We start from the raw sequence: 27,655 nt of genomic DNA, 5'->3' as shown, positions 1-27,655 counted from the left end.
AGGGGCAAGTCCATACTTCCTCAGAAAATAGCCTGAAACCCCTCTGACACCGGGTGTAGTGGTTGGAGCGCAATATAACTCTCGAACGGATCTGCAGATTCGGTCCAAAAGGTGGCCTTCGTAATATTTTGTGCAAACTTAGCATAAGTTCGAAGATAAGCCATATCGGTCCACTCCTTCAGGTACCTCCCCCACAAAAGTTCAAAAATGTTCGGAAAAATTGTCCGTACAATAACTCCTGATGGGAGTGACCGATTTGGTCCACAGTTTACACATCCTAATAAATATACCAGGTATAGATCAGTTTCGTGTATGGACTATATTTGCTCACTCCTTCGGGTACCTCCCACACAAAATTTTGGATAAATTCACTTTAAGAACTGCTCTCGAATCACTTTGATTTTTGTTGCAGCAACTTGTACTCGTTGCCTCAATTACGATAGTTAAAGTTTTTTTTTAGGGGCAAGTCCATACTTCTTGAGAAAATAGCCCGAAAGTTGTAAAAACCCCTATGGCACCATATGTAGTGGCTGGAGAGCTCGAACCGAATACTGCGTTCGTCCAAACTTTGGATATTGTAATATTTTTATTAGAATATTAGATGAAATTCGAAGGTGGTGCTAATAGGCCTACTACTTCCTGTATCTTCCCCACAAAAGTTCGAAAATATTCGCTAAAATGGCTAAAATGGTTTACGTTTAAATTTGGGCCCTATCTGCCCAATCATTGTGCTACCACCCCCACAAATGTTCAACATTTTTGTGTGGTTAAGGGTCTGTTCGAGGATCCTTTGGATATTTTTACCAAAGGTTATCCTAGTGGCCCTGTCATAAAAAGCCCTATCTATCGATATCCCCGCAAATGTTTGAGCATTAATCCTATTTATACTTTTGTCGGTTCATACGCCCAAACATTTTTGAAAACCCCCCTAAATACATAAGTTTTTTTTGGGAAAAAGTACTTCAATCCACACAGGCTGAGGGTATATCTGTGTCGGGAAAGCCGACTGATACTTTTTTACTTGTTTAGTTGTAAAAAAGTATGAATTTCAATACAGAAATGGAATTTTCTATTACTAAATTTGCTGTCGGCAATGCAACTGGAGTTGGGTTGCCATCCATAATCGACCCCTTAGTTGCCGTTTCACCTCCTAGTCCATGAAGTAAATATAGTTGTTGTTGTTGTGAAGTGAATTGATTGGTAAATTCACTTGAATAAGAATTTACACATTCCTAAGCTGGTGCCGTGAGTTCTTGTCTTTCCGCGGATTCAACTTAAGGAAGAGAGGGAAAAAACTCACGGGGAATTTTCCTTCAGAATAAACCCAATATTTTTTTATATAAAGAGCTATTGGTGTGATTCTCTTGACAATCCGAAAACAAATTCATTTGAATTATTACCCACCTTCTGTTTTCGAAAGATTCGTTATAATGTTTCAAATACCTACCAATTACCAATAGGTTTCATTATAAGTTATTCTAAGTGATAATCCTAAACTTTTTATTTTATTTTCAAATGTACTTTTATTTACAAATTTCTTATTTTACTATTTATTTACAGAAATGGAGATTATATCATTGGACTCGCCATCACCTCCTGCTCCTAGTAGTCCCATACAACATATAGGTAATTATTGAAACAGTACCGAAAGTTTTGCAAAACACTGCATACGAAGATGCAGTGTCAGACATCCTGATTTCCTTCGGAAATTTTCTAGTACAAATGCCACTAATTTGATATCATAAATTAGTTATTTTATAATATTGACAGAAACAAATTAAGACCTAATTGTGTGTAAATCCATACACCAATGATGGATTTTAGTAATATCCAAATTAGAAATGTGATAACATATAAATTTAAGATCGTTATTATTTTGTTAAAGAAAATATTAAAAAAAAAACTTTGCTGCAGAAGATGACACCAAAAAGTACTTTGCGTGGAAAATATGTAAATAAAATTTTTTCTAGCCAAAGAATGGATGAGATGCCTTTCCAAATATCTTGCAAAGAAATTGAAAATGTCTCGTAAAAGTTACAAAACTAGGGTATGTGGCAAAGTCAAAAGCATGGTGATATAAAATCAAGTTTATAATATAAATGTCAACATACTTTCTGTGAATCATTTGCTAAAAATGACATTATAGATTACCTATTAATGAAACTGGAAACATAAACGTGTTACACATGATAAACTTGCTGCTTTTATGGAATAAGGAACTACAATTTGAGATAGGACTTAAAGCATTATTGCCTGCCGTTTAAGTGTCTCCGTCTTAAGTTGCGAATACATCTCCTGTGCATCCATATTATATGAAGGGCTCAGCGCCAAAACAGCCTAAACCACATGTTTTAAAAAATCAAAGACTATAAAGATCTAACCGGAACCTTTTGAAATAAATACTAAAAAGAACCCTATTGCATTATATAACACTATGGATTTTTTAGTATTTATTTTAAAAGGTGGGTTAGGCCATTTCATCGCTGAACGCCTCATATAGACCTTGTTAAAAGCTTTCTCCTTTTGGTTTTTTAATATGTATTTAAATGTAACTGTTTGCTTCTTAATTTCTTCAAGGCATGCCAATATTTATAGCGACAAATTCAAATACAACAATATTCAGAAACATGTACGTCACATCTGCAGTCAACTCTCAAGGTCAAAGCAAAATTATAGTAAAACCAATACCGATGCCATATAAAAATCTTTATTATACACATCCAACAAGTTAAGGATATCTATTGGATACATAATTTCATGGATAAACACATATTATCCACTTGGTGTTTTTATGCAACTTTCATACATACATATGAATTTTATTTTTAATTTATTTTATTTATTTTTCTAACTTTTCCTAAATACACAAATAAAAATGAATTGAATTTTAAAACATAAATGGGTATTTTTATTTGGGGAAAGTATGAATTTTTCGTCGATCTTTATTGTGAAACCTATGAGAGGCATTGATTTTTAAAGATTTTTAAGGCGACTATAGAAGGACAAATAGGCGTGGATTTTTAAAGAATTTTAAGAGGACTCAAGAAGAACAAATAGACGTGTATTTTTAAAGATTTTAAGGCTACTCAAAAAGGACAAATGGGCGTGAATTTTTTTAAGATTTTTAAGAGGATTCTAGGACAAATGGGCGTGAATTTTTTTAAGATTTTTAAGAGGATTCTAGAAGGACAAATAGGCGTGGATTTTTAAAGTGTTTTAAGATGACTCCAGAATGACAAATATGCGTGGATTTATCTAGGTTTTTAAGAGGATTCCAGAAGAACAAATAGGCGTGGATTTTTTAAGGTTTTTAAGAGGACTCCAGAAGGAAAAATAGGCGTGTATTCTTTCAAGGTTTTTAGTAGGACTCCAGAAGGACAAATAGGCATGGATTTTTTCAAGGTTTTTAAGAGGACTCCAGAAGGACAAATAGGCGTGGATTCTTTCAATGTTTTTAGTAGGACTCAAGAAGGACAAATAGGCGTGGATTCTTTCAAGGTTTTTAATAAATCTTTCTTAGAAAAAACTTTTAGCAAGTCATTTATAGACAAATGTTCTTTTACAGGTCTTCCATCGACAGAAGAGTTTTAACGAAGGTCTGTTAAATGGATGGAAGATCTTCGATATACAGAAGATCTTTAACAGGTCTTTGATAGACAAAAGAAGTCCTTTGGGAGGTATTCCCTCTGAACAATACGTTTAGGTTGGTTTGTATCTAAAGAAGAGCGTTAGGAGATATTCTATCCCAAGAAGACCTTTAGGCGGCCTTCAGTCTAAATAAGGCATAGAGGAAAACGTCTATCTTTGGGAGGGCTTCTGTCTAATGGGTACTTTACACGATATGTATTTTACATATGGGTTGTAACTTTTTATATACAATATGTATACGCAAAGTGACAGCCCATATGTAAAATACATATCGTGTAAAGTACCCATAAAGAATACGGTTAATAGGTTTTGTATTCTAAGGTCGTTTTTCTGATAAACACATTTAGAAGCTCTACTATGTGAAGAATATCTCAAATCTATAGGAAGTCTTAAGTCTAAGCTTTTATATGAAGCCCTCTTCATGAAGAAGATCTTAAGGAAGAACTCAAACCTTTAGGAAGCCTTAAGTCTTAAGAACTTCTTTTATAGGTCTTATTTTTGGTGACCTCTAGACCTCCTTAAGCTATCCAAAAAAGACTTTTAAGAAGTCTTCTATCTAAAGATAGTCTTCATCTAAAGAAGATCTCTAGAAGCACTTCCTTTTATACCCTCAGTCTTTAGGCTAGGGAGGGTATATCACCAATATTTTTGAAAATTTAATATAGCTGAAGCCAAGGTTTACCCTTTTAGAACACGCGACTTGTGATTGTATATTATACAAATTAAATATTTTTGGATAAAATGAAATGTTTTTGGACGTGGAAAAAAATATTGGACTTAAAAGATAATATGCGTGGAAGCTGTGGCTATATTTATGTTAAAAAATGGGTAAAAATGGGTTGAAGCCACCATGTATTTTTTTGTTTTCTCTCGATTTGTGAGTAAACCACACTTCTCTCGATTTTCCTGTCAAAGTAAAAGTAGAAGCAATCTAAATAAGGATCATCTCACTTATGTATTACTTTTCAAAATTTGAACTGCTTCTACCATTAAATGATGCTGACATTTTGAAGCCAGATTTACAGTGTTTTTTGAAATTTTCTTCTAATTTCATTCCGCAAACAGGTTTTTCAAAAAATCATATATAGGATTGTAGTACTTGCGATTCTGAGTTATTCGATACGTATATTGTGAATATAGTCTGCACAGCTTCATAAAAATCTGCATCCAAATGCGGATATTTCATGTGAACTTTTTTCTAAAAATCATATTTTTCGGGTCTTATATTTGCAATTGTCTCTAGAATACCTCGTACTCCTTTGCACATTTTAGTTTTTTACGTTCCGGATCCAATAAATCATTCCTCGTGAAAATCCATCTACTAAAACACGAGTTACGAGAAATTCCAAAGTAGAAAAATCACCTAAAATTGTTTTTGAAAATATCGCGTATTTTATCGCGTTTTCTGCGGATCGTTTCCATTGCAACGAAAAAACTAGTGCGGCATCTTCGTTTTAGAGGAAACAGAGATTTGAAAACTTCACTGATAAGGAAGCTACATTAATTTTATACCAAAAAATAATGTGTGATGCTACATCCACGGTTCTTGATTGATCGCCTTCAAACAGATATATATCGATGTAGATTTTCATGGTGAACACTGAAATCGGATGCGGACAAAAATTGTATGCACTTTGCGCAAATTAGCGATATTTTATAGGTTTTTTAATGCTAAGATGCAGCCGATGCTACATCTTAGAGCCCAAATTATATTTCGAAAAATATATACAACTTAATAGATATGGCCTTGCTGTACATGAAAATCACATGCGGACAAAATGATTTTGATAATTACGCGATTTACACGTATTTTAAAATGCATATAAATTAAAATGGGTTATTTGACCTCTCTTTCCATTTTAGAAGCATTGAGATTTATCCTCATCAACCCAATTACCTTCCCTAATGGGAAAGCTTTAATATGAATGTCAATAAAGCAAAATCCGTCTATTTTATTGGGAGACTTAAGCGAAATGAAGGAAGAATTCCTGTAGATTTTTACAATATTTTTTACTACATAATGCTTGTGAAAAAATATTTTTTCAAACAAAAAATTATTTTTTTGACCAAAATATGTGGTTATTTTAGTTGTAACAATGAAACTATAACACCAATCTATGTGATTGTAGTCCCATTTGATTCGCCGTGAAGTTTTGATCCACAACAAATTTTTGTGTAATTTTATGACCACAAAATGGGCCTCAATTTTGAAAAAAGTTGACTTACATTCAAAAATTTATCAATTTTATGTACATTCCGCGAGTTCTGTGTAACATTTTGCAGGTATTATGCAATCTACTCGCTGAAGTCACTTCGAGAGAACTTTTTTGTAACAATTGTGCTCATTAAAATAACTAGCGTTTTTATAATATTTTCTTTCTTAAAAAGCGAAATAAAAGCGCCATATCTTTTGTCCGCAACAACCAAAAATTGGCTCGCGACCAGATTCGTACTGGGAATTTTTTTCTTAACCTACATATCAAAAATCGTTGATGTAGCGCGAAAAAAATTTATCCTTTTTTCTGAAATGGAATATGAAATATTTGACAATATTCGTGATATACACTTTGATACGATGAAAATGTGCCTCATCGAAATAATGGTTTTAGACCCCAAGTATGTTTGGACGAAATGTGTTTCAGACAATTTTGAGTCGATCTAGCCATGTCCGTCCGTCTGTCTGTCTGTCCTGCTGGCTGGAGCGCACGATAACTCTCGAACGGATGAACCGATTCGGTTCAAATTTTGGCTTTCGTAATATTTTGCCCAAACTTAGTTTAAGTTCGAAGATGGCCTACATCGGTCCACTCCTTCCGGTACCTCCCCCACAAAAGTTCGAAAATGTTCGGAAAGTTTGTGCGCACGATAACTCTTGATGGGAGTGACCGATTTGGTCCATACTTTTTATAGCGCAAACTTTGTACCAGAGTAATATGAGGTTCCAATATGGTCTCAATAGATCCACTCCTTCGGGTACCTCCCACACAAAATTTCGGAGAAGTTCAGTTTAGGACCTGCCCTCGAATCGCTTTGATTTTTATTTTAGCAACTTGTATTCACTGCCCTTTATACGACACTACAAGTTTTATCAGGGGCAAGTCCATACTTCCTGAGAAAATAGTCTGAAAGTTGCAAAAAACCCCTATGACACTGTATGAGGTGGTTGGAGCGCAAGATAACTCTCGAACGGATCTGCCGATTCTGTCCAAAAATTTGCCTTAGTAATATTTTATCCAACCATAGTTTAAGTTTGAAGATAAGCCATATCGGTCTACTCCTTCAGGTACCTCCCCCACAAAAGTTCAAAAATGTTCGGAAAAATTGTTCGTACGGTAACTCTTGAAGGGAGTGGCCGAATTGGTCTATACTTTACACATCCTAATATATCTACCAGATATAGATCAGGTTCAAATATGGACTATAGTTGTCCACTCCATCCGGTACCTCCCACACAAAATGTCGGATAAGTTCACTTTAAGGCCTGATATCGAATCACTTTGATTTTTGTTGAAGCAACTTGCATTCGCTGCCTCAATTACGATGGTAAACGTTTTTTAGGGGCAAGTCCATACTTCTTGAGCAAGCAGCCCGAAGAGCTAAAAACCCCATATGGCACCATATGTTGTGGCTGGAGATCCACTTCTATAACGGTCGATGACGATCCATTCCTTTTAGGATCTCCTCCGCAAAACTTTTGATATTTAATCCTAATCTACATTTTTTTCGGTTCAAACGCCCAAAATTTTTAAACCCCCTAAATACGTACTTATTTTGGGAAAAAATTGTTTCAATATACACAGGCTGAGGGTATATCTCTGTCGGCAAAGCCGACTGATACTTTTTTACTTGTTATATTTTGTTTTGTGTTTCAGACAATTTGGAGTTGATTTAGCCATGTCCGTCCGTCTGTCTGGCTTGGAGCGCACGATAACTCTTGGACGGATCAACTGATTCGGTCCAAAATTTGGCTTTCGTAATATTTTGTCCAAACTTAGTGTAAATTCGAAGATGGGTTATATCGGACCACTCCTTCCGGTACCACCTCCACAAAAGTTCGGAAATGTTCGGAAAATTTGTGCGCACAATAACTCTTGAAGGAATTAACTCATTTGGTCCATACTTTGCACATCGTGAAATTTCTACCAGACTTAGATGATGTTCCAATATGGACTCAATCGGTCCACTCCTTTGGGTACCTCCATCGCTTTGATTTTTGTTGTAGCAACTTGTATTCACTGCCACCCTAAGACGGTATAAGTTTCATCAGGGGCAAGTCCATACTTCCTGAGAAAATAGCCTGAAAGGTACAAAGAACCCCTATGACACCATGTGTAGTGTTTGGACCGCAAGATAAATCTCGAACGGATCTGCCGATTCTGTCCAAAATTTGGCCTTCGTAATATTTTGTCCAAACATAGTTTAAGTTCGAATATAAGCCATATCGGTCCACTCCTTCAGGCACCTCCCCCAAAAGCTCAAAAATGTTCCGAAAAATAATTGGCACGATCACTCTTGAACGGAGTGACCGATTTAGTCCATACTTTACACATCCAAATATTTCTACCAGATATAGATCAGGTTCGAATATGGATTATGTTTGTCAACTCCTTCGGGTACCTATCACACAAAATTACGTATAAGTTCTCTTTAAAGGCCCCCACTCATTTATCAGTCTGCGCCGTCAGTCCGATGAACCCTTTTTGTATGTGTGACTGACAAGTGTGTAGCACGAACCATCAGTCAAGTCTAAAAATCTTGAATTTCTCCTCCAAAAATGAATGAATTCTACGTTTTTTGTGTTCCAACACCAACATTATTTTCTGTTTTTCAAAATTATTTATTGACAATTTGAAAATAAACACAATTCACCCAGACTGATGGGGGTTCATTTTGAAATCAAAACTATTTTGATTTTCATCAGTCTTGGAAAACTCACACATACATTCTCAAAATTTCAAAAATTTACACATACTACCATAAATGCTGGCAGTCAGACTGACTAATGAGTGGGGGCCTTAAGACCTGTAGTGTGATTCTGTAACTCATTTTTGCTGTTATCGATAATTGTCGGTAAAACTAAAGTATAGTACACATTGACAAGCAAAACTGACAGTCATCGAGGTCTATTTCGTAAATATCAAAGCCTATCTGAAAATTTTCTTTTGTAATCACTAAATAATAGCGTATATATTGTATTTCAACCGTTTTTAGCTAAATAAAAGGTGTTATTTGCCGGAAAATTGTCTTAAAACTACGTTGACTGTCAGTTTTGAATGATAGTGTGTACTTCCCTTAAAATGCTTATAATTTCGATAATTAACGACATTTTTCGGTAAGTTAACGATGAATAAAAAGTAGTCGCTAGCCTCTACCGACACAAACAGTGATGCCAACTTTTCTTTATGTTTTTAGTCATAATTTTGCGATTTAATTTTACCAATTTTTGTCGGTAACAGCAAAAATGAGTTACAGAATCCCACTACTGCTCTCGAATCACTTTGATTTTTTTGAAGCAACTTGGATTCGCTGTCTCAATTACGACGAAGTCCATACTTCTTGAGAAAACAGCCCGAAAGGTGTAAAAACCCCTATGGAACCATATGTAGTGGCTGGGGAGCACGATAACTCTCGAACTAACCGATTTGGTCCAAAATCTTGCCTTCCTGATATTTTGTCATACTTTCAGTTCGAAGATATGCAATACCGGCCCACAACTTCCGGTAGTTCCCCCGAATATTTAGAAAATGTCACCTAAATGGTATTCACGATATCTCTTGAACAAATTTGGTCCAAACTTTGGATCTCCTAATATTTTGTCCAAATTTAGTTTAAATTCTAAAATGGATGGAGGTACCTTTGGAAACCTCCTCCACAAAAGTTAAACTTTTGTGTTTAAGTGCAGTTTAAGGTCTGTTAGAAGATCCTTCGGAAATGTATGCCGATGCTGTTCGTTGTTGCCCTGCTTACAACGGTATTATGTTTTCCGTGGACAAGTCCATGCTTCCTGGCATACTGGTCCATAAGTTATACGATGACCCACTGAAATGACTAGTGGGCGCGATATCTATCGAAAAGATATGGCTCTTAAAATAAGATCCACTTCCATAATGGACTATGCCGGTCCATTCCTTTAAGTACCTCCTCTGCAACACTTTTCAACTTTAATCCTTATCAAAATGTCCAAGAAAGGCCACAAAATAATGAAAATACCATAAATACATTCGATCTGACCGTAGATGAAAGTTTCAATTCACATAGGCTGAGGGTATATCTCTGTCGTCAAAGCCGACTGATGCTTTTTTACTTGTTTATAATTTACCATTGAAAAAAGTTTATTTTATATTATTGTATTATATTTTATTTGATTTTACATTATTTAATTTTACCTTGGTATTATTATTTTATTTTGTTTTATTTTATTTTATTTTATTTAATTTTTTTATATCACTTCATTTTATCTCATTTTATTTTATTTTTTTTTTCACTTTATTTTATTTTTTTTTTACTTTATTTTATTTCACTTCATTTTATATTATTTTATTTAATTTTTTTATTTATAATTTATCATTGCTAAGTAGAAAATAATGCAAAGGTGATAAAATGTTCTGTGGAATGTAGCATATAACCAAAGAGAAATGTTCTGAGTGTACCGAGGGACACGTCGTTACTCCTAGCATAAACGTTTACGGCGAAGGCATGCTCTATGTCCGCGGCCTTATTGCTCGTCAGCGGGGGTGGGGTCTTGCCACAGTCTATGGGAGTTAAGCTACACGAAGAATTTTAATAGATCTGTAGGAGCATGCACGAAAAGAAAATATAGAGTAAAGAAAAAGAAAGATTGGTTTGATCTTATACTAACCATAGTGGATTAGCGCAGGTGTTGTTGCGCCTATCAATTGCCCTCCCATCCATGTTATCACCTATCCCAATCCTAGCCGGTGATAACCCATACCATCTACCCCCCTCTCCTACTAACCCTGGTGCCTTACGAAGTCAAACAAAGAAAAGTATTCAGTTCATGGCTAGAAAGCCCAACACATTTATATAAGATTCAGCGAATAACATAATATAACATAGCAAGAAGACTAACGATAAATTATTAACATAAATTATAAAGTATAAATAACATGCCAAAAATAATAGAAAATAACTATGATCATATCCTATAATAATTCAATCGTAACGAATTGAAAATCCAATAGAATGTATGTGTGTATAAATTCGAATTGTAAATTATCAAAGACAACCAAACTGTAACATCTGATTTGCCATTGAGGTCAATAACCCCAACGCGAATATGATCACTGAACAATTAGACAAAAATAAATAGCAGAGAGAGATGAAATGGTAATAGAAAATAGCTCGTGAAGAATCAAAATAGAAACACAGTTAGTTTGTTAGTGTCCATTCCTCTGCAAACAAAAAAATTACCTAACAATTTGTATAACAGTTTCAATCTGAATGCTCTTCGGCTCTAAACAAGTGATGTCAACTATTTTAGCACATACAAGAAATTCTGATAACGTTGGTACTACTGAAAGTGCTGAATTATTAGCATTCAGAAAGAAAATGGATACTCTATTTCCCGGAAAAGGAAAGGATAACCATATTTTTTTTTATCCAAAATTTATATAAACTAATTTACGTGTTTTCCAATTAAACCACAATTATTCAATTTGTTTTGACACAATTGATTTTAGTAAGAGAATAACGGTACCGCTTCTAACAATGACAGAGCAACAAAAAAACATCATCAAAAATTGTCTCACAACAATTAGTGAAATAAAGAGAATACACAGCAATAGATCACTTGACACAAACTTACTTGACATTGGCTCCCCCGATGAAAGGCCTTCCATCCACAGTCGCCGGTATATGATGCTGTTTCAATAATTTTGGGTTTCTTCTCTTTTTATAAAAAAATATAATGGAACAATATGCGGTTCTGGTTATAACACGTATTATATTATTTCAGACCTTTCTGATGTTTCCTTAATTGATTCCTTCACCTGGGATGTATATACATACTTCAAATTTGTGAATATAATTTTCCTTTCTTATGGGTAATTTTTAATAATTCAGCGCTCTTCTTCTTCTCTCAAAAACACACATGCACACACATACGTTCTTCTGGTTGTTGTTACGTATTAAAACATTAGATTTGCATGAAATCTGACTCCACAAAATTGACAACTTAGAAATTTTAATTAGTTTAAGCGGCACCTTTTCCCGTCCCTCTGTCAAAGACGCAGCATTTGATGATTATAATCTCAAGTTTAAGGTAAAGTTGCAGAATAAAAGACCTCAGATTAGAAATTTGGTCACAAATTAACCGTACAACAGCCAACGATCTGAGAATCTCGCCGCAACTGATTATGTCAATTCTCCCCTTCTTCCTTTTCAGTGTTTAAATGAATTTTTGGGAGTAATTGTACAAACCTGATGGAGGAGACAGAAGTAAAATAATTCTATGAGAATCACATCACCTAAGAGAATGGCAATTCACCTTACCCAAAATCACATATTGATGTGCATGTAAATAAATGCAGTCGACACGATTTCATCCAAACAGACAATCCAAATGAAAACCAAAGTACAGCAAAGCCAGCGATAAAAAAAATAACTATTGATATTGCCTTCGGTGGTCAATTCAAAAAGTTTGTTTAACACAATATTTCCGAGTGCAGAAAGTGAATCACTGTGATTCTTAAAATATCAAAGAAGGCATCCAATGCATTTACTTCCACTTGCACTTCTTATGAATGTTATACCTTAGACAGACGGCAGCGTTAATTTGCATTAACTCCCTTAATGCACATTAATTCGTGCATTATCCACATTCTTAATGCAGAAGATAGAACAGTATTTAATCTGCATTTACTAAATTTTAATATGGCAATACTGTAGGAAATTCTATTGATTTGCACAGAGGACAAAGGCCGATATTGCAGTGGAAAAACAGATAATGCAGTGCAACCAAAATTTTGCAGTTCAAACAACAACAAAATACATGTTAACCAGCAATCAGCTGTTTCGTAAATGCAGAATTTGTCGTCTGTCAGGGTAAAAATAAATGCAGTTCCTAATTCAAATTAACGCTGCCGTCTGTCTAGGGTATTATGTGTTGCAAAGGTTATGAGTGCAAAAGCTGACTTCATGGTATAAGTAAAGAGGTAGATTTAAATGAAAATAATCTATAGAACCCTTGTTTTTCCTGAATTCCTAAAACGTCAAAATGAGTAAACACAAAAACAACAAGTGGGTTTGTTTACAACACCATTTTTAAGCATTTTACAAATAACGCGAAAAATGAATGAAGTGTCAAGGTTTCTCCACATAATCGAGTTGTGGATATGATAAAATGTTTGTTTCAATGCAAAGCTGACGAATTTCTTCCATACAAATGTTCTAAATACAAATTTAAAAATCATTGAATTCGATTGTTTTTAAAATTGTTTGGCATATTATTCAAACAGCACACACACATACACAGATTGTGTATATTGTTTTGAAGTTTTAAGAACAGTCGAAAGAAAAAAAATTAAATTGTCAGAAAGCTTTAGCTAACCTTTCTTATTAAACCATGGCTGACTTCAAAAACTTGTGTACTTAGATCAATAATTTTCTTCCACAATGACAAGGAAATGTTGCGAACTGGTTGACTAACGAACGAAAATGGGCATAATGGCTACCGCCGGAGTCCCTTTTCTAATCTCGGTTTCATTCCAATTAGGTGCTAGTATATACTTCTCCTTACAAATACGCCCTCAATGTGATAAGAAAAATGTCTGCCACAGACAAGAACAGATCTATTTTCAATCGCAAATAGACTCAATTATCTAATTAGGCTAACTGCCAATTTACCACAGCATACCTTAAGGATGATTCTCATATCCTGAACACTATTACCTACCAATGGCGTTAATGTATTAGTACTACCCATGGTACAATAATTTGGAAGGTAGGTCAGGTTCGAACAAATTGTGAAAAGCAAGGCCTGGGTGTATTTGCTTATTCTGTCAGAATTACCATAACTAAATATGCAACAGGTTGTACTGTTTATTTGATATTTTGGATCATTAACTAAAAACGCGCAAAATGAATGGAAGGCTAAGTTTTCTTTATAGAGTCAGCTTCTGTATATGTTCAAAAGTTTGTTTCATAACAATGTTGTAATAAATACAAATAAAAAATGTTGTAATAACAATTTTTATTTCGACTGAATTTTAATATGTATAAAATATTTTGTCATATTTTTCAAAACCATAAATACTGATTTGAAAGAATAAGCAAACCAATAGAAAAAATTGTAATCAGCTGTTTGCTATGCCCTACCTTGTAATGATTCTACCATGGTACTACCAATACACAAGCAAACAGGAAACACCCCAGCAAACCAATCGTACCGACATCTTAACGAAATCGGAACAAAATTCGGACGATACGTCCGATGTCTGATCCTAAATCGTAACGATATCTTAACGAAAGTTGTATGAAGTGGTTGACATAATTTCGGAACGAAATGTCGGAGCGACATCGTATCGATTTCGATCCGATTTCTTAACGAAATCTGAAGAAAATCCTTGGGAAATTCGGAAAGGAAATTTCTTTCCGACATTAGTTCCGAAATCGAAACGAAATCGGTACAAAATCTGAACTATTTCCGCTCCGAAAAAATCGTTTAGAAATCGGAACGAAATCTGATCGACGTTGCTTCCGAAATTGTTCAGACGTGTCGGACATCCGACATTTGGTTTGCTGGGACATCACAAGCCCACTACAGGAACAAATAGCATCCATTCTTTGCAAGAGAACTGAGAGACTTAGCAAGATGGCGGAAAAATGAAGCAAGCGAGCACAACAACTTTTCTAAAGAGAACGGTTTAAAAAATTTTGCTAAGTGCAAAGAGAAAGTGAAAAGTTATTTCGTGGAACAAAAATTATCACTTTTCAAAATAACTACTTTTTGATAAGTGCAAAGTGAAAAGCGATAAGTTTTTTCGTGGAATAGGGCCCAGGTTTTAGCTGGCTGCAGGACTACTGCAATGGGAGTTTTGTTGCTGTTTGCTGCGTCAAAACATCTATAGGAAAACATCCAAGTCTTCTAAACGAAGTCCTCTAGATCTTCTATAGGAAGGCCTTCAGGTCATCTATAGGTTGACTTCTGGGTCTTTTATAAAAGAATTTCAGGTCTTCCTGTAGAAATACCTATCGATCTTCCTATAAAAATACCTGTTGATCTTCTATAGGAAGACCACTTAATATTCCACAGAAAGACGCCTTGGTCTTCTCCAGTAAGAACCCCTGGTGTTATAAAGTATAACGTATTGGCCTTCTATAGAAAGACGTCTTGGTCTTTAATAGGAAGAGCTCTAGGTCATCTCTAGGAAGACATCCAGGTCATCTATAGAAAGACCTCCAGGTCATCTTGAGGTCATCTATAAGAACACCACTAGATGTTCTATAGGAAGTCCTCCGTCCTCCTTCTTCTATGGAATGATTTCAGATCTTCTATTGAAAGATCTCTTCGCCTTCTGTAGGACGGCCTGTTAGTCATTTTTAAGAAGACCTATTGGTCTATATATGTACGAAGACTTCTTGATCCTTTATGTACCTGACCACGACTTCTGGGTCTTCTATGGGGAGATCTAGTATTCTATGGAAGAACTTTTGGTCTTCTAGGGGATGACCTCGTTATGGGGACCTCTTGGTCTTCTGATGTTACAATATTCTTGGTTACAAAGTTTTCCGGAAGGATCGAATATGAAGCGGAGCAGGAGGAATTGCCTTCCTTAAACAGCAGTATGTCAAGTACAAAACTAACTCGCTTGAGCGTGACTGTAGTGAGGCAGACATTGATTGTATGGGGTAGCAGTAAATATGGGACTGCCGAGGTAGAGGTGCTTTTAATGAGTACCGCCCTCCATATATGCCTAACATTCGTTCGCTTTTTGTCGTCAGGTCCTCAACATGAGCTTTGGCATTCCGTCCTAGGCAATGACAAAAGGAGTATAGCGCTGTGCGAGCAAATTGATAAATCTACATTTTTCATGGCGAAAGAAGACGCTCCAGAGGATAAGTGGAAAATGCCACAATCCACCAGGCATTGCCATTGTGGCACGGCCTGACAAATGACGTGTCCTGGCAACCCTTCATTTCGCTTGGCGCAGACAAAGTTGGTATCATCCGCCCGCCCGACTTTTCTGAACCATGGAAAAACTGATTGGCATGTTTTCAGAGAATTTACCAATCACCGCTTCACCACATTGCATACCTGCTGGCAGGAGTAAACCTCGACTACTTAAAAAACCTGACCAAAGGTGGACATTGCACTATGGTCCCAAATCTTTCGTGTAGAAATTGTATTATTTACTTCTCTAAATTAAAAACATTAATGTGTGTTAACAAATTCTTTGTTATAATTTTATTTTTTTATACACTTCACATTAGTGAAAATTAAAAAATAAACATTTTTTTATAGCTATACAATATATAGAAAATTATCTACGTAAATATTTCGTTCAATCTTTCAAAAGAAATCCATATCACCACAATGAACATCTAGAAAATCATCTTCGTATGTTTTTAATTCGTCATCAACAGCTGAACAGACACCACGAGAAGTAGATGGCTTTTCCGAGGGTTCCACTGTTTCATTACTAACAACATTTATGGGTAAGGATTTATATTCGGGACTTTGTTCAGCAGCTTCTGGTGATGGTGGTGGATTAGAAACTGGAATGCAAAATACATTTAAAAAATATATAAAAATACCAACAAAATATTTTCTTACGATTGCCTTTTTGTTGTTCTTTTAATGTGTCATCACACATTAATATTAAATCTTTGCGCGTACAAAGTGGCGTATTTAATTCGGCTCCTTGTTCACTGAGACGTTTTTTCAATTCTTCGACCTTGCGTTCACGCATTAAGGTTTTCATGTCTTTATGTTTTTTATTGGCACTTGAACGATCTTCGGAGAAAATAGCTTTCTGGTCATCGGCACTTATGGTTTCATTGTGTTTGATTAGAAAAAGAAATACTCCACCAGGGGTGCGTCGCCTTTGACCATTCTGAAAGAGGCAAGGAAAAATATAAGTATGCTGCACATCAAATTATAAGTCTAAGATTAGTCCGCTTTTGATAACAACAACTGCTTCGGGTCAATCCGGCACGCAAGAACCCGCTGCCGTGGGATTGATAGTTCTGTTCTTGATGAGCTATGTCGGCCAATTTTGGTCCACGAATAGTTTTCTTATTTTATCGTTTTCATAATTACCTTTATAGTCATTCCACCATCGGCTTCAATGCGCTGTGTTTCCTTAAATATTTTTAATGGCAGTTCAAGGCCTAGTACTTCAACAATTCTAACTAAAAATCCAAAATACATTAATTTAAATTTTTTTCCAATGTATTATACTTTGCAACAACCTTACCTATTAAATCATCTTTTTCTTCATGCAATTTTTTTGCCATTTCTCGGGCCACTTCTACCGCATTACGATCGCCTATCTCGGCCAGATCATCGATTAGACGTGGTTCATATGATGAATCGGAACTGTTTGTTGATGAATAACGGCTATCAGAAACACATCTCTTTTTACCCAAACGTTGGTGTACTGATTGCTTTGACGATGAACGGCTATGACACTCTCCACGGCTTGATGGTCGTTTACGTTTATTTTGTGGTTGTTGTTGTTCATTGTCGGAAGTGTCCTCCTCGCCGGATAGGCGACGTTTCAAACTATTACCACCATTCAAACGGTAATGCAGCGAGAAATCATAATTTTCAACATTGCGATCATTAAATCCATTCTGTGTCACATCGCAGCCACGCATATTTTCCGTTAAGGCCTCTTCCTGTAATGCTGCTGTCCAAATGTCATATCTTTTAAAGCGAGATCTTTTCTGTTCTGAACCATCTTCAGCCGTTGCATTTATGCGTACCATTACAGTACGTTTTATGTGCTTTTTAGGACGTGTCTTCTTCTCTTTATTCACTTTTTGTAGGCATGTATCTGAGGAATCATCTGAAGAGCTAGATGAACTAGAGCTATCACTTTGACCCTCGTCATCGTCATTTGTTGCAGCATTAAGAACGCCACCTCCCTGAATGTCATCTTCCATTTTGTTCGAGTTATTAGCATATTGATTGGAGGCAGGTGTTGGTGTGGTTGGAGCAGTTTTATTCAATACTGGTCTTTGAAGTGGTATATAAACTTCATCAGAGCTATCCGAAAGCTGGAAAAGCAATTGCAATCCGACAAAGGTGATTGACCATTAATACATTATCTTATCCACAATCTCAACTTTTGTTCATGTTTATTTTTGTCATTCACTTACCTCGCCCTCCTCCAAATCGACATCATGCATTGCCAATACTTCCGAATTCATTTTGCGAATTTATTTTTTGTATTTCGAATGATATGTGATTTTTTCAGCAAATCAAAAATTATTTTCACCAATGCATCCCAGAAAACATCCGAAATATGAAAAATGCATTAAAAACAAATATCTGTCAAAATTTGATTTTGATTCTGGGCTGTGTTCAATTGGTTTTCGGGCAGCTGTTGCTGTATCCCAGAAACGATTTATTGTCCAACTCTTTTCCATAGTCGTGATTTTGTTGTACACACTGAAAATATGTTAAGGGGAGTTTACACTAGCTTCGTTCCTGTCAGAATTGTTATACTGGCATATGCAACAGGTTGCCTTTTGGTCTGTTCCTTTACTTTTGAAAATGGTAAAACCGGCAAAAGTTGTGAACTGCTCTCATATGAATTATTTTCACCAATGCATCCCAGAAAACATCCGAAATATGAAAATGCATTAAAAACAACTACCTGTCAAAATTTGATTCTGATTTGTGGCTGTGTTCAATTGTTTTTCGGGCAGCTGTTGCTGTATCCCAGAAACGATTTATTGTCCAACCTTTTTCCATAGTCGTGATTTTCTTGTACACACAGAAAATGTGTTAAGGGGTGTTTACACTATCCATCAGTGTCATATGGGGTTTCTACACGGTATGTTTCATATATGTTATATATAGCAACTGTCACTGTTTTTTCACCCATATGTAATTCCTTCTGCACAGCAAAATTTTATTTTACATTCGTTTTCTGTTGTTTTCGTTTTTATATTGCTCTATTTGGTGCTTCTAACGTATAAACAGTTCTAAATTCCATATATTTTTGTTAAACGGGCTAAATATCATCTACATAACATCTACCTTTTTTATTGTACAATGCCTTTTGACGTTTTTAACCATGGCTGCAGGGTTGTATTTTTCAGCGATTTTCATACCTGGGGCTGGATTCTTGTTCTATGAAAATTTGAAATGAAAAATATTTCCTTTATCATTTTTATCATTTGACAGTTTTCTCCATTATAAAAGTTTTCATTTTACATTTTCATAGAAACAGAATTGAGCCCCATGTGTACAAAATTCAGATTTGTAAAAAGTGACAGTCGTTATGCGTAAAACATACCGTGTAGAAGCCCCATTAAGGTGTGAACAGAATGAAATACCGCTTTTTTCACGCTCAGTTTCATGTAAAAGATTAAAGGCCAAGTACTACCTAATTTAAATGCTGCCTCATTCATTTGAATTAGGTAGTACTTGGCCTTTAGTCTTTTACATGAAACTGAGTGTGAAAAAGAGGCGTATTTCAATGTGTTTCTACCTTTACTGCAGCGATGGTCACCAACAACAACTTTCCTATGCCCGCGGGCATACGACACACACGTACACTGTAAACACATTCGTTCGGTTAACGCATTGTTTACGTTTCCACTCACACTAGCCTAAGTTATAATCTGCAAATGTGTGATTTTGTCCAACATTGCTTTACAGTACAGGGGCTCAATTCTGTTTCTATGAAATGAAACAGAATGTCAAATGTCAATTCCTTTGCGTATACGTCAAATAAATCCTCATTAAGAAGAATTAGCCATGCAAACGACTATAATATAAACATGGTCTAAGTTGCCCTTTTCTTTTTAAGGCCTTTCCTGCTTCATTTCTGGCATAGACTAGGTTTACATTTACGAAATCCACTCGATTTCATCTGTCAATTCCTTTGTGTATACGTCAAATGGAAACTCAAATGAAATCAATTCGATTTCATTTGGCGTTTGAGCAAAGGGATTGACAGTTTGAAATCGACTCGATTTCGTAATGTAAACCAGCTATTACAGTTGAAATCGAGCAAACCATGGATATGCATTTTTCCACACAAATCTACTAATCTTTTCGATTAATCGATAGTCGACTTGTGTATCCCTACCATTCTAGCATCATTTCAATCTATAGATCCGTTGCGTTTTTTATCTTGTAGACGGGGTTTTGTTGTTACAATTTGTTTAAATATTGCTAATTTTTTGCGAAATGTTGTGTAAAATGGATTGAAAATCGTAAATATAACAACAGTGTATATAAAAAATGAATAGAAATATTGAAATTTGTTTTTAAAACGTGTTGAAATATCCACAAGAAAAATGTAATAAAAAACATCTATACAACGACCGCACCCCGCATCCCCTTTCATATACTTTCCTCTTTTGTTGTCTATAAATGGACGAAAACAAGAAAAGCCTCACAATTTACAAGAGTGCAACAACAAGAAGAACAAAACAACGTTACGGCCAAGTGAAGTCAAGTAGACGTAAAGTCATTCATTTTCATTGTGGCGATTCTTGAACAGTGTATTTTACCTGTCGAGTTCAGTGGCTAGATAATGTGAATGTGTTTGTGCATGTGAAAGAATTCATTTAAAAGAAACAATTCTGTTTTCCTCTGCCTTTTCTTGAATCGACAAGTGAAATAGTAGAGTGAGAGGAATCGTGGTGGTGGTGTGAAAGGTGATAGAAATTGTAACAGGTGCCAAGGTGGGCGTGTTTGGTATCTGTAACAGCTCAAAGGATTTGGCCAACTTACGCCCTATTTAGGAATTTTTAACCAGCTAGCATGGAGAACGAGTCTGTTAAGTCGGAACAAAGTGGTCGTTCAAGGCGCTCCCGAAGTCACAATAATAATGGAGGCAATGGCGGAGGATCTGTAAATAATGGCTATCACCGTGACCGTACAAGACATTCACATCGCAGCAACTCACATTCAAAGTCCAAAAGTAATAGAAGCAGTGATTTAAATCCATATCAGACTACTGTCAATATGACCGGCGAGGAGGGGCGTGATGGCCAAGAAATAATTGAGGTACAAATATTGCCACAGGATGATAACTGGGGTGAAAATACTACAGCTGTTACGGGAAATACATCAGAACAAAGCATCTCCATGGAGGATATAAACAATGCATGGCATCGTGAAATGAATGAAACAGGATTTGGTTTCAAATGTCGACGTTATTTGGAATCAACATTTTCATTTCTACTTGGATTTGGTGCCTTTTTCTCTCCAGTGGCCATGGTTGTAATGCCTCACATGGGATTCTTCCCATCGGCATTTGACCACCCCGAACTAACGCAGACCGTTCGTACCCAATTATTGGCCTGTGGTAGTGAATGTAAGGGCCTTTTGATATCGATATCGGTGCGTTTATTACTACTGGCAATTGGTTTATGGGCATTATTTATGCGAAGATCAGCGGCAACAATGCCTCGCATTTTCTTGTACAGAGCTGTTGTGTTGCTCTTGGTAACGTTAAGTACATTTGCATATTGGCTGTTTTATATTGTACAGGTATGTATTGTTTTGGAAAATACCTACAACAGTTAGAGTATTGGTATTTGTTTGTATAACCTTTGGACGGGGGGATGGTGAAGGCAGAAAGTTCAAAGACAGTTAGTTTTTTATTATTTGTATTGTCAGGACATTGTGGTTAGCTATTAGCTATCTTTTAGGGATGTATTGATAGTTAATGTCTGTACTTTTGCAGATAGTGTTTTAAGGAAAAAAGACAAGAGATTCAGTAGAGTGTAGACATACCTATAAGAAATAATTTAGCGGAATAGATGGAAGTCGAGGATTCCCCATTTTCTCAACAATAAAAATTTTTTCTAATATGTTGATGTGGGAAGTGAACTTATTAAATCCATGTTATTTTCTCCCAACCCATGCATGCTTTCTATAAACTTTTTTAAGAGATTTCCCATGCAGAAATTCCGAAATATCAAAAACCTAAGGGACCAAATTTTTTTTCCACATTTATTGCGGCAGTCCATACTTCCCGAGATATGGACCTCCGAAGTTCCGAAAATTCCCTTGGTTAATGTCGGCTACTTAGAGAAAAATTTTAATTTAAAAGAAAATGTTCCCCTTCCCTAGATTGGCTCATGTCCGTAGGAGAAATTCTTAAATCCCCGGTCGAAGGCCGGCTATATAGGAAAAAATTATAATTTTATCCGAGCTTAATGCTTCAAATCAACATGCTCCGAGCCTAATTCCAATTGATTCAAGAATGTCTTGTTGACGTATTTTATTAATTAGTAACCATGAGACTCGGATCCACACAATAGCAACACGGGTTGTATCACTATTCTGTAGAATGTTTGGAGATAGTATACTCATGTTTGTTTGATTTATGGCAGTACGGAGGTGTATAAAGGCATTAACTTCCCCAAAAATGTGGTTTCTAACTTATATAGTGTGTCAAAATCTATTTGAGGCTTTGCGCGCTGATAAGATAAACTTGGCAGTTTGCTCCTCCTGTTACGCTCGTTTCGGAAGTATGAATTTCCCCCAGATAAAAACATATATTTTTCCTATCTGTGGAAAAAATTTCAATTAATCGCAGGGCGGTACATAAAACCTACTTAAATAGTGATATTTCAGGGGATTTATAGCGTTCTCCTATGGACAGGTAGGTTCAGAAGTCAGCAACTAAATTTTATTTTTTTATACCCTCCACCATAACTTGGAAGGTATAATTAAATTTGTCATTCCGTTTGTAACGCATCGAAATATTCATCGGGGACCCTATAAAGTATATATATTCTTGATCAGGGTAAAATTCTAAGTCGATATAACCATGTCCGTCTGGCCGTCCGTCCGTCTGTTGAAATCAAGATACAGCTCGCAATTTTTAAGATAGAGCTTTGTAATTTGTTATAGAAGTTTATATTACTCTTAGGATGCTTGGTATTGCAAATGGGCTTTATCAGTCCACATTTTGATATAGACCCCATATAACGGTACAACCGGATTTTCTGTATTTTTAAGGTTTTAGCTTCATTATCACACCGAAATGACTGAATTTTAGTACTTCGTCTTCGTTGGGGGTATACAACTTTCCCCCAGAGTTTTGTTGGTATAGGTCAACGCCTTCATATAGCCCCCATAGAACGGTACCTCCCGATTTTCGGTAATTTGAAGGTTGTGGCCTCAATATTCCACCGACATGGCTGAAATTTGGTATTTAGTCTTCATGTGGAGTATGAAACTTTACCCTAGAATTTTGTTGGTATAGGTCCACGTCTTCATATAGCGTCCATAGAACGGTACCTCAATATTTTCGGTCTTTTGAAGGTTGAGGCCTCAATATTCCACAGAAATGGCTGAAATTTTGTGTTTAGTCATCATTTGGAATATAAAACTTCCCACATGAAATTTGTGGGTATAGGTCCACGCCTTCATATAGCCCCCATAGAGCGGTACCATCCTATTTTCAGTCTTTTGAAGGTTGAGGCCTCAATATTCCACAGAAATGGCTGAAATTTGGTGTTTAGTCATTATTTGGGATATAAAACTTCTCACGCCTTTATATAGCCCCCATAGAACGGTACCATCCTAATTTCGGTCTTTTGAAGATTGCTGCCTCAATATTCCACCGAATTGGCTAGAATTTGGTGTTTAAGTCTTCAGTTTTATACACCAAAACTTTCCATATGAAATTTGTCGGTATAGGTCCACGCCTTCATATAGCCTCCATAGAACGGTACCTACCTCTCCACCGAAATGTCTGAAATTTGATGTTTGGTATCCGTTGGTGGTATAAAACTTTCCCCAAAAAAGTTGTCGGTAAACGTCCACGCCTTTTTATAGCCCCCATTAAACGGTACCTCCCGATGTTCGGTATTTTGAAGGTTGTGGCTACAATAACCCACCGGTATTTAGTCTACGTTGGAAGTAAAAACCTTTCGCATGAAATCCGTCGGTATAGGTCGACAATTCCATATACCCCCACAGGACGTCACCTCCAAATTTTCGCAATTCTGAAGGTTGTGACGTCAATATCCCACCAAAATGACTGAAATTTGTTATTTAGTCTTCCATGGGGTTATAAAATATTCCAGAAGAGAATTATCAGTATCCACGTCTTCCTTGATTTTCGGTATTTTTTAGGTTTTAGCAACATAACCTTACCGAAATATCGGAAATTTCGTATTTAGTCTTCTTTGTGTATAAATACTTTTCAACAGAAATTTGTTGGTATAGATCGACGTTTTAATCGAAATTTGGTATTTAGCCTTCTTCATAAAAGAAAGGAAACTATTTGTTCCATTTTGCTTCAATACAATTGTGGTGGTAACGCCGTTCTTACTTGTTATTGTTAGAAAAGCTGCTGTTTTTGCGGATGGTACAGACCCAATCGTCAGGCTGTAACTCAACAATATGAGGAAATGTATCCTAATATGCCTAGGAGAGAAATTCGAGTGAACGATGACAAATTGCGAAAGCACATTGAGGGCACATCGCAGAGAAAAACACATCAAGCCGAGGTTGATTAAGAAACGCACGTGCACAACAGATTGTGAAACCTAAAAGTATGTTCTTTGACCTAATATGCCGATGTATCATTTTCATATGTGAAATTCGCTTCCAGCAAGCTTTTAACAATCCTGTAGTGCGATTCTCTAACTCATTTTTTGAGTTACCTACATATTCCGGTTAAATTAAAATGCTTATAATTTCGGTAATTAACGATATTATTTGATAAGTTAGCGATCAATAAAAAGTAGTCGTAAAGTTCTACCGATAGCAATAGTGTCTTCAACATTTATTTGAACTTTTCATTCATAATTTTGTGTTTTAATTTTACCGATTTTTGTCGGTAACTCAAATAATGATTTAGAGAATCGCACTACTCACCGTAACCTAATCTTTAAGGCGTGTGAGTATCTTGACAGATCAATCGGACGTGTAGCACACTGGTTTATGGTTAATGTTGTTGTGACAGCATTTGATATATTTGTTGTTGCGTTTTCTGATCAATCTGCCTTTGCTTTCATCTAGGAATGGGGCTAGTTCCATGGGTTATAACCACAAAGATAGTAGAGTTTGTTGAGAGGAAAGAGGAGCGAAAATAAGTCTTTGAGTTCCACACCAATTCCTGAGGGCCCAAAATGGTTATAGGAAATAAATATTTTTTGTATAAAAATCAAAAATCTTTTTTTTTCTATTTTGCAGGTAACAAATGGAGCAAAAATCGTTGTAGAAACTGGAGGAGATGCAGTCGACTATAAATCACTAGTTGCCTATGCTACAAACCTCGTTGACACGCTACTCTTTATTCATTATATTGCTGTTGTTTTGTTGGAACTGCGTCATAATCAGCCTATGTATTATGTGAAAATAATACGATCACCAGATGGCGTATCTCGATCCTATACCTTGGGTCAATTGAGTATACAGCGTGCAGCTGTTTGGGTTCTTCAACGTTACTACGTCGATTTTCCCATTTATAATCCCTATTTGGAACGTATACCCATCTCAAAATCACAAAGAAATAAAATTACAACAAGTTTCAAATATTACGAAGTAGACGGTGTAAATAACTCACAACAGCAAAGTCAAAGTCGTGCAGTATTGGCTGCAAATGCACGACGAAGAGATTCATCGCACAATGAACGCTTCTATGAGGAACATGAATATGAGCGAAGGGTTAAAAAGCGTAGGGCACGTTTGATAACGGCTGCCGAAGAGGCATTTACACATGTTAAACGTATTCACAATGAGCCTGCACCTGCTGTACCCTTGGATCCGCATGAAGCAGCTCAAGCTGTATTTCCATCAATGGCCCGGGCACTGCAGAAATATTTAAGGGTAACAAGACAACAACCGCGTCACACATTCGAAAGTATATTGAAACATTTGGCTCACTGTTTGAAACATGACCTCTCGCCACGGGCCTTCTTAGAGCCATATCTCACCGAAGCACCAGTTATGCAAAGTGAAAAAGAACGACGTTGGGTACAATCGTGGTCTCTGATATGTGATGAACTAGTTTCACGGCCAGTGGCAGGTGATGTTACCTTTCAGCTGATACAAAATGATGTCTCGCTTATGGTTTCCATACACAAACTGCCACATTTCAATATAGCCGAGGAGGTAGTCGATCCTAAAAGCAATAAATTTGTATTGAAACTCAATTCAGAGACATCGGTATGACAACAACAATCACAGACACCCACCTTGACACCAACGCACAGCAACGTTACTCAGTCATCCTATTTGCATGTTTTCGTATAGAAAACTCAAGAGACTGATAAGATGTTGGTATAGATCTATATACATATATACTAAAGGTCATGTATTTAATGGCATTATTTTTAATATAAGGTACATACATAGATATAGGAAAGTTATACGCTCAAAATAACAAACAAAAAACTCGACAACAAAATCCCAGTGTATCAAAACAAAAAGCATAACATAATCACTCATTCATTAATGAAAACTCACACACTCATTTATTCCTTAAAACTCACATATCAAAATATGAATCTCTAGAAAAAAATACTCATTTCTACAAAGAAACAAAACGCAAACAATGCCCCAAACTTGCTACTCGACTCTTTAATTCCCTCCAAATAGTATTATTTTATTGACTATGTGAAAAACTTTGGTCTGGTCCTTTTTTAAATTACATAATAAATGTTCTGCACCAAAACAACCTGTAAAAGTCTACTATTTTTGAAATTTTGACAATTAAAAAATAATAGATTCTTACAAGTTCGTTCTGGAACAGGGCAACAAATTTTATTTATAAATACTACTCCTTGCCTAGTATTATTTTTATTTGTTTAGATGTATGTTTGTGGCGAAAAACCTTACCTAATTTAAATTAATCAAATCAAATAATTTGCCAATGTTTTAAACGAGCTATGCATTTTAATTTTTTAGATATTAAACATAGTGTTAGATTTATTATATGTTCATTTTCATTTTTTTTGATACCATTAGTCAAGTCATGCTACATTTCCCGTTTTAAGAAAAAAATGTTTACATACTTCATCCATCATGAAGAGATGAAATTATGAACAAGTTTGTTCAATATTTTACATTCAAATAATACATTTATATATGAACTATCAAAAAGCATTTACATATTGCAGAAACAAACTACACTCTGCTCTGGTTGTAGATTATTCAAAGAAAAGCAAAAAATATATAAAACACAAGATTCCTTTAACAACACAATAATACAAATATCCTAATTAAAAAAAAAAAAACAACATTTTACATTTTATAGCTCACATACATATTTACATACAGTGTTATTCTAGATTCTATTAACTAAGCAAATCTATATTTCTCTTATTATGATACCTATCTAATTCGCCAATTACCTTAATATAGAACAATTAAGATCAATTCATCAAAACTAAACTATTATCTACACTATAATTAAACATACCACAAAAATATTTACCTATTATACTCAAAAACAAATTTGTTAACATAAGACAAATAAAAACGCTGGAGACTGTATAAATAAATTTTATATATGAATGTATAAAAATATGATATGTTTATTATAAAGCAAAAAAAAAAAATACATAATAGTATAAATTAAGAAATGATTTTCTTCTAATCGCTAACACCAATGTACTTATAAAATAAGAAACAAACTGTTTTTGTTGGTTCGTAAACTCATTGGCGGTGTAAGCTAATGTATCTATTTTGAAAACAGGTCAATGAATTTGACAATTTCTTTACGATATTTCCTGCAATGGAAATGATTACACGTGAGATCAGTAGTGCGATTCTTTAACTCATTTTTTGAGTTACCTACAAATGTCGATAAAATTAAAATGCTTATAATTTCGG

At 35.5% G+C, this 27,655-nt stretch overlaps 3 protein-coding genes across 3 annotated transcripts in view; 2 read left to right on the top strand and 1 right to left on the bottom strand.

Moving 5' to 3' along the window:
- Nucleotides 1–2,899, top strand: part of Su(var)2-10 (E3 SUMO-protein ligase Su(var)2-10) — a 51,391-nt gene extending 48,492 nt beyond the window's left edge. Inside the window, exons 9-10 of the mRNA XM_073955976.1 lie at nt 1,561–1,626; nt 2,578–2,899. Of these exons, the coding sequence (XP_073812077.1) occupies nt 1,561–1,626; nt 2,578–2,732 (221 nt within the window). The 3' untranslated portion in view covers nt 2,733–2,899. The remainder of the gene's footprint in view (nt 1–1,560; nt 1,627–2,577) is intronic.
- A 13,146-nt stretch (nt 2,900–16,045) lies between these two features.
- Nucleotides 16,046–18,152, bottom strand: Phax (phosphorylated adaptor for RNA export). The gene is made up of 5 exons (XM_073957371.1): nt 17,992–18,152; nt 17,085–17,889; nt 16,928–17,019; nt 16,442–16,721; nt 16,046–16,383 (listed from the first exon to the last, which is right to left on the bottom strand). The coding sequence occupies exons 1-5, from the start codon at nt 18,040–18,042 to the stop codon at nt 16,178–16,180; spliced, it is 1,434 nt and encodes a 477-aa protein (XP_073813472.1). The 5' UTR covers nt 18,043–18,152; the 3' UTR covers nt 16,046–16,177.
- A 1,755-nt stretch (nt 18,153–19,907) lies between these two features.
- Nucleotides 19,908–27,347, top strand: Vang (Strabismus domain-containing protein Vang). Its single transcript, XM_073989247.1, has 2 exons — nt 19,908–21,346; nt 25,013–27,347. Exons 1-2 carry the CDS (start codon nt 20,615–20,617, stop codon nt 25,991–25,993), a joined length of 1,713 nt encoding a protein of 570 aa, XP_073845348.1. The 5' UTR covers nt 19,908–20,614; the 3' UTR covers nt 25,994–27,347.
- The last annotated feature ends 308 nt before the right edge of the window (nt 27,348–27,655 follow it).

This window comes from Musca autumnalis, unplaced genomic scaffold, assembly GCF_047663935.1.
Source record: "Musca autumnalis isolate F117 unplaced genomic scaffold, ASM4766393v1 scaffold_5, whole genome shotgun sequence".
Classification (NCBI taxonomy): Eukaryota; Metazoa; Arthropoda; class Insecta; order Diptera; family Muscidae; genus Musca; species Musca autumnalis.
Note: the sequence above shows the minus strand (reverse complement) of the source record. Positions and strands in the feature narration are given on the sequence as shown.

What these genes read in the sequence shown, in the direction of transcription:
- Vang (XM_073989247.1), top strand. Translation starts at nt 20,615, where the DNA reads ATGGAGAACGAGTCTGTTAAGTCGGAACAAAGTGGTCGTTCAAGGCGC. An exon ending in GGCTGTTTTATATTGTACAG is followed by an intron (nt 21,347 to 25,012) that starts GTATGTATTGTT and finishes TCTATTTTGCAG; the next exon opens with GTAACAAATGGAGCAAAAAT.
- Phax (XM_073957371.1), bottom strand. Translation starts at nt 18,042, where the DNA reads ATGAATTCGGAAGTATTGGCAATGCATGATGTCGATTTGGAGGAGGGC. An exon ending in AGAAAAAGATGATTTAATAG is followed by an intron (nt 17,020 to 17,084) that starts GTAAGGTTGTTG and finishes TTGGATTTTTAG; the next exon opens with TTAGAATTGTTGAAGTACTA. An exon ending in ATGGTGGAATGACTATAAAG is followed by an intron (nt 16,722 to 16,927) that starts GTAATTATGAAA and finishes TGCCTCTTTCAG; the next exon opens with AATGGTCAAAGGCGACGCAC.